Source organism: Rattus rattus, chromosome 2, assembly GCF_011064425.1.
Source record: "Rattus rattus isolate New Zealand chromosome 2, Rrattus_CSIRO_v1, whole genome shotgun sequence".
Taxonomy (NCBI): domain Eukaryota; kingdom Metazoa; phylum Chordata; class Mammalia; order Rodentia; family Muridae; genus Rattus; species Rattus rattus.
Genome location: NC_046155.1, coordinates 138,420,150 through 138,433,525, shown reverse-complemented (window position 1 = coordinate 138,433,525; position 13,376 = coordinate 138,420,150). Strand labels below are relative to the sequence as shown.

At 42.5% G+C, this 13,376-nt stretch overlaps 1 protein-coding gene across 1 annotated transcript in view; it reads right to left on the bottom strand.

Moving 5' to 3' along the window:
• The window catches only part of LOC116894297 (cytochrome P450 2B3), a 40,644-nt gene that overhangs the window by 9,885 nt on the left and 17,383 nt on the right, over positions 1 to 13,376 (bottom strand). The window contains exons 3-8 of the mRNA XM_032896001.1: positions 13,181 to 13,330; positions 11,707 to 11,867; positions 4,780 to 4,956; positions 4,188 to 4,329; positions 1,674 to 1,861; positions 1,364 to 1,505 (exon numbers count right to left, since the gene is read on the bottom strand). Of these exons, the coding sequence (XP_032751892.1) occupies positions 1,364 to 1,505; positions 1,674 to 1,861; positions 4,188 to 4,329; positions 4,780 to 4,956; positions 11,707 to 11,867; positions 13,181 to 13,330 (960 nt within the window). The remainder of the gene's footprint in view (positions 1 to 1,363; positions 1,506 to 1,673; positions 1,862 to 4,187; positions 4,330 to 4,779; positions 4,957 to 11,706; positions 11,868 to 13,180; positions 13,331 to 13,376) is intronic.

Below are 13,376 nucleotides of genomic sequence, written 5' to 3'. Positions count from 1 at the left end.
GGGAAAGAGGAACACCTCTCTCATTGTTGTGGATTGCATCAGCAACCATTTGGAAATCAGTCTGGAGGTTCCTCAGAAAAATTGACATTGAACTACCTGAGGATTCATTATACCTCTTTGGGCATATACCCACAAGGTGCCCCAACATATAAAAAAGATACGTACTCCACTATGTTCATAGCAGCCTTATGTATAATAGCCAGAAGCTGGAAAGAACCCAGATGCCCTTCAACAGAGGAATGGATACAGAAATTGTGGTACATCTACACTATGGAATATTACTCAGCTATCAAAAACAATGACTTTATGAAATTCATAGACAAATGGTTGGAACTGGAAAATATCATCCTGAGTGAGGTAACCCAATCACAGAAAAACACACATGGTATGCACACATTGATAAGTGGCTATTAGCCCAAATACTTGAATTACCCTAGATGCATAGAACACATGAAACTCAAGAAGGATGACCAAAATGTGAATGCTTCACTCCTTCTTTAAAAGGGGAACAAGAATACCCTTGGCAGGGAAGAGAGAGGCAAAGATTAAAACAGACACAGAAGGAACACCCATTCAGAGCCTGCCCCACATGTGTCCCATACATATACAGCCACCCAATTAGACAAGATGGATGAAGCAAAGAAGTGCAGGCTGACAGGAGCTGGATGTAGATCTCTCCGGAGAGACACAGCCAGAATACAGCAAACACAGGGGTGTATGCCAGCAGCAAACCACTGAACCGAGATCAGGACCCCCATTGAAGGAATCAGAGAAAGAACTGAAAGAGCTTGAAGGGGCTCGTGACCCCTTATCAACAACAATGCCAAGCAACCAGAGCTTCCAGGGACTAAGCCACTACCTAAAGACTATACATGGACTGACCCTGGACTCTGACCTCATAGGTAGCAATGAATATCCTAGCAAGAGCACCAGTGGAAGGGGAAGCCTTTGGTCCTGCCAAGGGTGAACCCCCAGTGAATGTGATTGTTGGGGAGGGCCGCAATGGGGGGAGGGTGGGGAGGGGAACACCCATAAAGAAGGGAGGGTAGGGATTAGGGGATGTTGCCCAAGAAACCGGGAAAGAACAACATTCAAAAATGTAAATAAGAAATACTCAAGTTAAAAAAAAAAATAATAATAAAAACAAGAAAAATAATTTTGCTTGTTTAGTTGTAGGCTTTTGAATAATTCCCCAAAGTCCTTCTGACCAGGAGACTCCTTTAGTTCAAGACTCTCCTCGTGGGGCTGTGGGCAGGGTGAATGGCAAGGCAGCTGGGACAAACTCAGTATCCTGTAACCTATTTCTGTTTGTGTGTCTGGTCACCTGCCCTCTAGTGTCTGGAAAAGGAATCAAGTGTCTCACCTATGGAGAAGGGCATGAAAGCTTCACATTTCTTCAGTGCCCCATTGGCATCCAGGAAGTGCTCAGGATTGAAGGTGTCTGGTTGTTCAAAGTACTGTGGGTCATGGAGAGCTGAACTCAGGATGAAGTACACCTCAGTGTTCTAGGAGAAGTTATGAGATAAAGATGTCAACATACTCTGATTCCCATATGCAAAACAACTAGTCCATGAGAAACATAGTGCTGGAAAACCACAGACAGGATGAGGTTGGTGATTAGTAGAGTGGAGTATGTTCATGGAGTATCAATAAGGAATAACAGTTGGTCTCACCTTGGGGAGCAGGTACCCTCGGAACAATGTGTCTTTGGTGATTCTGCATGGCAAACCCATTGGAGAAACATCAGAAAATCTCTGAATCTCATGGATGACTGCCTCAGTGTATGGCATTTTGGAGCGGTCATCAAGGGTTGGGACCCGGTGTGAGCCGATCACCTGATCAATCTCCTTTTGGACTTTCTCTGCACAGAAACAATAAACAGTGTCCCCTTCTCAGAGGTGATGCACAGTGTCCATGGTTTCTGGGATCCAATAACCCAGGAACAGTTCAGAGCTAGGAGACCCACTGAAAAAGACACATGCCACTCTTAGGTGCACACACCTGTGCTTTTCTCAAGGACACAACCCTCCAACCATGTATAGAGCCTGTTAAAGTCTCTTCCCAACAAGGTCCAGCCTGGTGCACACACCTGTGCTTTTCTCAAGGACTCAACCCTCCAACCATGTTTAGAGCCAGTTAAAGTCTCTTCCCAACAAGGTCCAGCCTTGCATGTAAAAGTGAGAAAAGAGACACGTCCAATAAAAGGACATTTCAACTGTCAATCCAGAATGAGGGATGGATGGGGAAATGGCAAGACCTCCAAGACCTGCCAGACCTCCCAGTGACTAAACCACCAAACAAAGAGTACACATGTGGGGACCCATGGCTACAGCCGCATGTGTAGCATAGGATAGCATTCTCTGGCATCAATGGAAAGAGAAGCCCTTAGCCCTGTGAAGGCTCAATTCCCAAGTGTAGAAGAATGCCAGGGTGTTGAGGTGGGAGAGGGAGCATCCTCATAGAAGCAGGGGGAGGGGTTATGGGAGAGGATGTGCTATCAAAAGGGGATAATTTGAAATAAAAATACATAGACTATCCAATAAGAAAAGAAAATATCATCCTGAGTGTAGTAACCCCAACTCAAAAGCACATGCATATTTTGTATTTACTTATTTGTGGATGTTAGCCAAAAAGCACAGGATTACCATGCCATACTCAACAGATCTCAAGAATCCAAATAACAGGGACACAAGGTAGGAAGCTTGAATATTTCTCAGAAGTGGAAACATAATAGTTATTGGAGACTGATGGAAGAAGGGGACTGGATGGAAGAAGGGATAGGGAACATAATGGGGAGGGGTAAGAGCCTATGTAGGGAGAGCAGGGGAGATAGGGTGGAAATCTTCTCTAGGACATGCTAGAGATCTGGGATGGGGAAAGGACCCTGAGGTTCTATGGTGGCAGAAATCTAGCTGAGATTTCTGACAGTGGGAGATATGAATCCGGAAGTGGCCACTTCCTCTATACAGGACTCTCAGAGTAGGGATAGGGATAGTAACCCAGCTACAAAACCTTTGACCCAAAATGTGTTTTGCCTACAAGAAGGGCAGGGGGAAAACAATAGAGCAGAGACTGAGGGAATGGCTAACCAATGACTACTCCAAATTGAGACCCATCCCATGGGCAAGAACCAATATCTGATGGTATTAATGGTATTCTGTTATGCTTGCAGGCAGGAACCTAGCATAACTCTTCTTTGAGAGGCCCCACAAAGCAGTCAATGCAAAGAGATGCAGAAATCCACAGCCAAACATTAGATGGAACTCAGAGTATTTATGGAAGAGTTGGGAGAAATATTAAGGAATGTAAAGATCACAGAGAATCTGTAGGAAGACCAACAGAGATGACTAACCTGGACCCTTGGAGGTTCCCAGGGAATGAACCACAAACCAAAGTGTAAGAACTGACTGGACCTGGGCCCCCTTCACATATGAACTGTTTGGTCTTCATGTGGGTCCCCTGCCAACTGGAGCAAGGGCTGTTGAAAGCTCGCCTGTGATCATATTCCCCTAAATGGTCTGCCTTGTCCAGCCTCAGTGGGAGAGGATGTCCCTAGTCCTGCAATGACTTGATATATGGTATGGGAAGTGGCTTCCTCTTCACAAAAGAGAAAGAGAGGGTGGAATAGGAGGAGAATTTTTGTGAGGGGGTACTGGGAGAAGACAGGGGCTGATAAGCAACTGTAAATGGAATAAATGAATTTCATTAAAAAGGAAAAGGAAATCATAAATACATTTTCATCTCTCACAAAAAAGAAATATATGTTATTGGGTGAATCAGAGATGAGTCAAGATTATTAATCTATAGGTATAGAAAAGATGGGCAGATGATTATACTAATGGGTGAATAGGCATATAATGGATGGACGAGAAAATTGATAGATGGACAGTAGATAATGGATGGGTGGGTAAATGAATAGAATTAGTAAATGAATGAAGAGATGGAAGGAAAAGAAAAATCAGTGATTGGATAGATGTAAAGACAGGAGGATAAAAGAAAGAAAGGTAGAAAGGAAGGAAGAGAAAGTTGGATGGATGGATGGATGGACAGAGGGTTGGCCTTTCAGTAATAGGAGAAAGAAAATGAGTCACCTGAGTGTTCATTCACACACCACCACAGAACTGCCTTAGTTTAGAAGTAGTTCTCCTTCAAAAAAAAGGGTACTAGAAAATTCCCCTGTAGCACACCTGCAACATGAGGGTACTTGAGCATGAGCAGGAATCCATAGCAGAGAGTGTTGCTTGTAGACTCAGTGCCAGCAAGGAAAAGAAAGAGCACAGATATCATTAGGTTCCAATGATGGAACTCCGTGTAGTGGTTCAACTTCTCCTGGTTCCAGATGGGAGAGAAAAGAATGGGTCAGGGGTGACTGTACCTTTGCAATAAGAAACAGTCATCTCCGGGTACTGTCCTTCTGTTTTTGAATATCATACTAAATGGACCTCTGGGCATTACTAGGCCAGAGACAATGTCCTTTGGCCTCCTTCTTCTCTCTCTACTTTGTTCTTTGGTGGTTATATCATGTTCTGTCTCCCAGGCTTTTACTTCCTCTGTGGTCTTTCTGCTGTTTGCCCTTGGTCCTGTGTTTCTTCCCCATTAATGCTCCTCCCCTGTCATTTCCCCTTCATTAATCTGCTTTTTATCTTCTAGATGTTCTGCATCACCTTCATTCTTTTTCTACCTCTCCTCACCATCCTCTGTCCCCTCCCCTCTTATTCTCTGACACCATCCCCATCCTTAACTTTCACCCACCCCCTCTCTCATCCATGCTGGACTAACCTTCTCCATGTGCAGAAGGAAAGTATCGATAAAGTCTCGGGGAGCATTGGGGTCCAAAGTGGCTCTGTGGTTCTCCACACTATGATCAATGTAGTCGAGGATTTCCTTCAGGTTTTTGTAGATTTCTCTGTGGACACCAGGAAAGTACTTCAGGAAGTCAGAGTAGACCTCAAACATCTGTAGAAAGAAGATCTCAATAGGTCACCTGGAGCTATCAGGTCCCAAGAAGTAGACAGTGCTCTATCTTAATCACTGTTCCTATACTATGGGAGACACCATGACTAAGGTGATATTTACAAAAGGATTTAATTAGGAGTTTTCCTATAGTTTCAGATTATTTCATTAGCATCATGATAGGAAGCACACAAGCAGGCAGGCTGATATGGGGGCTGAAGGCTTATGTCCTAATACACAAGCAGTCAGGAAGAACAAGAAGGAACACTGGGCTTAGCATGAGCTTCTTAAACCTCAAAGAACATCCCAACAAAACACTTGCTTCAATAAGGATGCCCATGTCTATAGCTGAGGGTGGGATCTATCCCCATTTCTCTTGTCTAGGGACTCTCCTTCCCCAACTACCATGATATAAACCTGAATGTTTCAAATACACACCAAAGGTAGGTAAATAAAAAGAATAAAAATAAAAAATAAAATTTCCCAAAACTCCTTAACTTTACATTTGTCTATTGTCCATCTGTCCCAAGAGATTAAAAATCAACTTCAGACTGCTCTAGCAACTTGCCAGCCCTAGATTGGCCAATCTTACACATAGCCAATCCTTAACTTCAGATGGCCTCAGAAAGACTGGAAAACAAATAAAGTAGCCTACACTTCCCAACATTGACCACCATGCCAACTTCCTTGGATTTCCTCATCGTGATGCCCCAGTGTCAACAGGAAGCAGCCAGAGAGAATGACACCCATTTACCCTATAGTTAGTGATGCAATAATAAAACCAAGAGGTGAGAATGTAGGGGTCTGACAAGCCCAGGTATGACAGACATGACAAAAAGGCAAACGTGGTGTCAGCAACATTTTTCTTTGACACTTTTCCTCTTGCTAAATCATTAGATCGTATTTCTAAAGTTCCCGACTCCCAGTTTTAGTTGGGGCCCGAACCTCGCTGATCCTGGCCCACAGTTCCATGACCCCATGGAAGATAGAGCTCACCGCACAGACAGGTGGGCACTCCTGAGACTGCAGGGCAGGAGAGACATCCAGTACTGCCCACATACCTGGCCCAAGAAAAACTGTATAGGGCCACTGAGAAGAGGAATATAGGGACACTCAATGCTGCGGTCCAGACATCGCCCAGATCTGAAGGGACCCAGTCAAACAGTTTCCTACACCCAAATCCTATGGGAGGGAAAGCTAGACCTTCAGAGGGGCAGACACACCTAGAAAGCCAGAGGAGATTATTCTCTGCCCACATTTCTGACTCTAGAGGAAAACACCTAGTGCTGTCTGGGGTCCCATGTGCACAGGGTCCCGGGCAAAAGCAGGGCAGGCCCTTCTGGTCGTGGCCCCCACAGAGCTAAAACCTGGCTCTGAAGAGTGACTCCATACTTGAGACCAGAGGTAAGACCAACTTTTCTGTTCCAAGTGACCTGCCTGGTGGACTCAGGACACACACCCACAGAAACTCCTGATGACCAATAGACAGGAATGACTACATGCCTGAAATCAGAACACTCTGTTGCCATAACTGGCTGAAAGAGAACAGGAAAACAGGTTTACAGCACTCCTGATACACAGGGCTATAGGATGGTCTAACCACAGTCAGAAATAGTGGAAAAAGGTAACACCAGAGACAACCTGATGGCGAGAGGCAAGCAAAGGACCCCAAGCAACAGAAACCAAGACTACATGGCATCATCGGAGCCCAAATCTCCCACCAAAGCAAACACTGAATGTCGAAACACACCACAAAACCAAGATCAAGATTTAAAACCACATTTGATCATGATGATGGAGGACTTCAAGAAAGACATAAAGAACTCCCATAGGAGAATGCAAAAAAAAAAAAAAAAAAAAAAAAACAAGAGGAACCAGTAGAGAGGAAATGCAAAAATCCCTGAAAGAATTACAGGAAACACAATCAAACAGGTAAAGGAATTAAAAATGGAAATAAAAGCAATAAAGAAAGCACAAAGGGAGACAGCCCTAGATATAGAAAATCAAAGGAAGAGACAAGAAGCCGTAGATACAAGCATCATCAACAGATGCAAGAGATAGAGGAGAGAATCTCAGGAGCAGAAGATTCTATAGAAATCATCGACACAATTGCCAAAGATAATGTAAAACAGAAAAATAAACTGGCCAAAATCATACAGGAAATCCAGAACACATTGAGAAGATCAAACCTAAGGATAATACGTATGGAAGAGAGCAAAGACACCCAACTCAAAGGACCAGTAAATATCTTCAATAAAATCATAGAAGACAACTTCCCTAAACTAAAGAAAGAGATGCCCATAAACATACAAGAAGCCTACAGAACTCCAAATGGATTGGACCAGAAAAGAAACTAATCCCATCACATAATAGTCGAAAGACCATATGCACAAAACAAAGAAAGAATATTAAAAGCATTAAGGGGAAAAGGTCAAATAACATATAAAGGGAGACCGATCAGAATTACAACAGACTTCTAACCAGAGAATATGAAAGCCAGAAGATCCTGGACATGTGTCATACAGGCCCAAAGAGAACACAAATGACAGCCAAGGTTACTATATCCAGCAAAACTCTCAATTAACATAGATGGAGAAACCAAGATATTCCATGACAAAACCCAATTTATACAACATCTTTCTACAAATCCAGCCCTACAAAGGATAATAAATGGTAAAGCCCAACATAAGGAGCCAAGCTACACCCTAGAAAAAGTAAGAAATTAATCATTTTGCAACAAAACAAAGAGAAGAAAAGCACACAAACATAATCTCATACCAAAACACAAACATAACAGGAAGCAACAATCACTATTCCTTAATATCTCTCAACATCAATGGCCTCAACTCCCCAATAAAAAGATATAGATTAACAAATTGGATGTTCAATGAGGACCCTGCATTCTGCTGCCTACAAGAAACACATCTCAGAGACAAAGAGAGACACTACCTCAGAGTAAGAGGCTGGAAAACAACTTTCCAAGGAAATAGTCTGAAGAAACAATCTGGAGTAGCCATTCTAATATCGAATAAAATCAATTTTCAACTAAAAGTCATCAAAAAAGATAAGGAAGGACACTTCATATTCATCAAAGGAGAAATCCACAAAGATGAACTCTCAATCCTAAATATCTATGCTCCAAATAAAAGGGCAACTACATATATAAAAGAAACTTTACTAAAGCTCAAAGCACATGTTGCACCTCACACAATAATAGGAGGAGATTTCAAAACCCCACTCTCATCAATGGACAGGTCATGGAAACAGAAATTAAACAGAGCCATAGACAGACAGAGAAGTAATGAACAAAATGGACTTAAAAGATATCAATAGAACATTCTATCCTAAAGCAAAAGTATATTACTTCTTACCACCTCATGGTACTTTCTCCAAAATTGACCATATAATCGGTCATAAAACAGGCCTCAACAGATACAGATAGAAATAATCCCATGCATCCTATCAGACCACAACAAGCTAAAGCTGGTCTTCAATAACAAAAAGGGAAGAACGGCCAAATATTCATGGAAGTTGAACAACGCTCTACTCAATAATAACCTGGTCAAGGAAGAAATAAAGAAAGAAATTAAAGACTTCTTAGAATATAATGTAAATGAAGGTAAAACATACCCTAACTTATGGGACACACTGAAAGCTGTGCTAAGAGGAAAACTCATAGCTCTGAGTGCCTGCAGAAAGAAACAGGAGAGAGCATATATCAGCAGCTTGATAGCACACCTAAAAGCTCTAGAGCAAAAAGAAGCAAACACACCCAGGAGAAGTAAAAGGCAGATAAATCAAATTCAGAGCTGAAATCAACCAAGTAGAAACAAAAAGGACTATACAAAGACTCAACAGAACCAAAAGCTGGTTCTTTGAGAAAGTCAACAAGATACATAAACCCTTAGCCAGACTAACGAGAGGACACAGAGAGTGTGTTCAAATTAACAAAATCAGAAATGAAAAGGGAGACATAAAACAGACTCAGAGGAAATTCAAAAAATCATCAGATCCTTCTACAAAAGCTTATGTTCAACAAAACTTGAAAATCTGGAGGAAATGGACAATTTTCTAGACAAACACCAAGTACCAAAGATAAATCAGGAACAGATAAATGATCTAAACAACCCCAAAACTCTGAAAGAAACAGAAGCAGTCATTAAAAGTCTTCCAAAAATCTCATAAAACTGCAAAGCTTCTGTAAGGCAAAGGACACTATGGTTAGGACAAAATGGCAACCAACAGATTGGGAAACGATCTTTATGAATTCTACAACTGATAAAGGGCTTATATCCAAAATATACAAAAAACTCAGAAGTTAGACCGCAGGGAGACAAATAACCCTATTAAAAAATGGGGTTCAGAGCTAAACAAAGAATTCACAGCTGAGGAATGCCGAATGGCTGAGAAACACCTAAAGAAATGTTCAACATCTTTAGTCATCAGGGAAATACAATTCAAAACAACACTGAGATTTCACCTCGCACCAGTGAGAATGGCTAAGATCAAAAACTCAGGTGACAGCAAATGCTGGTGAGGATGTGGAGAAGAGGAACACTCCTCCTTTGTTGGTGGGATTGCAGACTGGTAAAACCATTCTGGAAATCAGTCTGGAGGTTCCTCAGAAAATTGGACATTGAACTACTTGAGGATCCAGCTATACCTCTCTTGGGCATATACCCAAAAGATGCCCCAACATATAAAAAAGACACGTGCTCCAGTATGTTCATAGCAGCTTTATTTATAATAGCCATAAGCAGGAAAGAACCCAGATGCACTTCAACAGAGGAATGGATACAGAAAATGTGGTATATCTACACGATGGAATATTACTCAGCTATCAAAAACAATGACTTTATAAAATTCATAGGGAAATGGAGGGAACTGGAAAATATCATCCTGAGTGAGGTAACCCAATCACAGAAAAACACACATGGTATGCACTCATTGATAAGTGGCTATTAGCCCAAATGCTTGAATTACCCTAGATGCACAGAACACATGAAACTCAAGAGGGATGACCAAAAGGCGAACACTTCACTCCTTCTTTAAAAGGGGAACAAGAATACCCTTGGCAGGGAGTAGAGAGGCAAAGTTTAGAACAGAGGCAGAAGGAACACCAGTTCATAGCCTGCCCCACATGTGGCCCATACATATACAGTCACCCAATTAGATAAGATGGATGAGACAAAGAAGTGCAGGCTGACAAGAACTGGATGTAGATCTCTCCTGAGAGACACAGGCAGAATACAGCAAATACATATGCGAATGCCAGCAGCAAACCACTGAACTGAGAACGGGACCCCCGTTGAAGGAATCAGAGAAAGGACTGGAAGAGCTTGAAGGGGCTCGAGACCTCATATGAAGAACAACGCCAACCAACCAGAGCTTCCAGGGACTAAGCCACTACCCAAAGACTATACATGGACTGACCCTGTGCTCCAACCACATAGGTAGCAATGAATAGCCTAGTAGAGCACCAGTGGAAGGGGAAGCCCTTGGTCCTGCTAAGACTGAACCCCCAGTGAACATGATTGTTGGAGGGAGGGTGACAATGGGGGAAGGATAGGGAAGGAATGCCCATATAGAAGAAAAGGGGGAGGTATTAGGGGGATGTTGGCCCCGAAACCAGGAAGGGAAATAATAATCGAAATGTAAATAAGAAATACTCAAGTTAATAAAGATAAAAATAAAGAAAAAAAGAAATGTAAATAAGAAATACCCAATTTAATAAAAATGGAGAAAAAAAATAAAGCCAGATCCCAAGGTGCATTCCCTCATTCATCCTCTGAGTCATTCCTGATGCAAAACATCAAGGTCCAACTATCAAAATTCATTATTTGGATAACATGTGCAATCAGAATTTACCAACTCACCCTAGCACATTCCCTAAAAACCTTACTCCTACAAAAACACCTTTTAGTTGTTGTTGTTGTTGTTGTTGTTGTTGTTGTTGCTGCTGCTGCTGCTGCTGCTGCTGCTTTCTCACTTTACAGACTATCCTACTGCTTGCCTTTCTTGGGTAATAAATCTTCTTTGTGCCAAGAGCCTGGTGTCTGGCTGTGTCCTGTGCAACTTCAAGGGCCCACCCTCCCTTACACCAGGTCCTCATATTTCATGAACAAACACACAAAGCATACATAAAGACAGGAATGCATGCTCAGATGTGCACACACACAGCACAAGCACACTCCTCATATATGTACACTATAGACATGCATACTATTGAATTGTAGCTCTGGGTCCATCTCTCACCTTTGTTTTTGTCTTGCATTCTCTCAATCTCCCTTTTCATTTCCTAGGTTCTCTCCCAATCCCCATTGGTGAATTATCTTCATTTGTTTTAATTTCTAAGGTTTTGTCTTATGGGCAAAGAGTCTCATTTTTGCCAAACTGCCCTACATCTCAGCAAGGATCACCTTGACTTTCTCATATCCCTGTCTTCATGTGCTGGAATTGCCCATGTTGTGGACTGCCTCACCCAAGATATAAAGAGCATGAAAAGCAAGTCTTCTACCCTCTGGCTTTATCATCACCAACGTTATCATTTCACATGTATGTGTACAGCTCTATATTTTCACATGCAGGTCTCACTCCCTTGTTCATCATCCTTCTCACCATGCCTCATTTCAGCCTCCTTGCCTCTCCATGTTGTCTCTGCCTTTCTTTCAGGCCTAAGACACTTTTTTCTTCACCCCAAAGTAGCTTCTTGCTTCCTCTGCTGTGGATGATCCTCTCTTCCCACACACTCACCTGGCTGGAGAATGAGCTTATGAGGGAAAAGGTCCTATACAACAGGTCGAGCAAACGCAGGAACTGGCGGTCTCTGTAGTCAAAGCGCTCTCCAAAGACAATGGAGCAGATGATGTTGCCTGTGATGCACTGGAAGAGGAACGTTGGGTCCAGGGAGACTCCTGGAAAATGAGGAGACAGGATAGGAAACATGGAGCCAATGACCTGGGGAACATTTGTCATCAGTCCCATCTATGGGAGGCCGCCCTTTTCACTACTCAAAGAATAGAAACACTTGCTACCCCATTGGCACATAAGATACACAAGCCCCTACACTAAGTGATGCATGTACCATTTTATTTAACTTTTATCAATTCTGTACAGAAGATGTGATGCTATTCGCATACACATGCAGGAAGGCTAAATTTACAACGGAACTCAACTAATCATGGCTGAAATGAGGATTCTGGGACTCGGGGATAGAGTATGTATAGTTAGTCTTCATTTTGCATCTCCTCCCTGGTCAACATTCTGACTCTGAATGTATAGTTAACTCCCAGTGGCAGGAAAGGGCTGAGAAAGGTTCAGAGATTTCCTGTGTGGATTAATAAGTTCTGAGCACTCCACTCCCATCTGCCTATCCTCCCACATCCCTTCTCAGACTTCTAGGTTTTGTGGTATTTCAGAAGCCATAAGGACCTTCTGTCTGCTGTCTTTGTATGCCAGATTCAGTCTGGACACTGGTAGTTGGAGGACTGTTTTCTGTTAAACAGTACTGAACACTTGTTGCCTTCTCCTTGGGGCTGGCTTGTCTATATTCTCTGATTCCCTGTAGAGCCTTTCATTAGGCTAGTCAGTTTCACTCTCAGCCTTATCATTTGTCTTCCTTTGGATCCTTGATCTCTATGACGTCTCTCTCCAGCCATTCTTCCCACTCTCTGCACCTTTCTTCCACTCCTGCCTCTGCATTGAAATCATCTCAATAAATGCCTGCTATAGAGAAGTAGAGTTGCAAATCAAGGTCCATGTCACTGAGATGCCCTTGTTAGAGTGAATTATGAAGGACCCAGTAGTGCCTCAGAGTTGTATCAAACAAAAACTCCCATCAGCCTCTGTGCTCCCTGATGTTCATTAGCCTAATCACAGCTTTCTGTGTTCTAAGAGGACAAGTATGTGCCAATCATTCCTTCTTGGCAAGTAAAATTAATTCAAAAATTGATATTCCTGAACAGAAGAGATTACCATGGTCAGGAAATGATTTGAGTCTATTTTGAGCACAATAGACATCATATTTCTTTCCCTGCCCTGGTATTTTTCCCACTCTCTCCAACTTTGTGCATATCTCATCCTCTCCACACTGTGTGTTGTGTTTGTATGTTTTTGTGTGCTTGTGTGGGTGTGGGTGTGTGATGTGTGTGTGTTTCTACCTTTGAGTGTGTGACTCTCTGTCTTTGGGCACTCATGTCTTCCCTTATGCCCATTCTCTGAGTCTTACCCTGGTGATTCTTCAGTTCCTCCACTAAATATTTGGCCTCCTCCTTTATCTGATCTTCCACACTCTGCTTTCCTATCCCAAAGTCTCTCATGGTGGCTACAAATAATCGCCGAAGGATCTTCCACCTTTCTTCATTGACAAAGGACATACCTAAGAAGGAAGGCGAAGCATAGGTGGGTAGGTTACACAGGAGGTT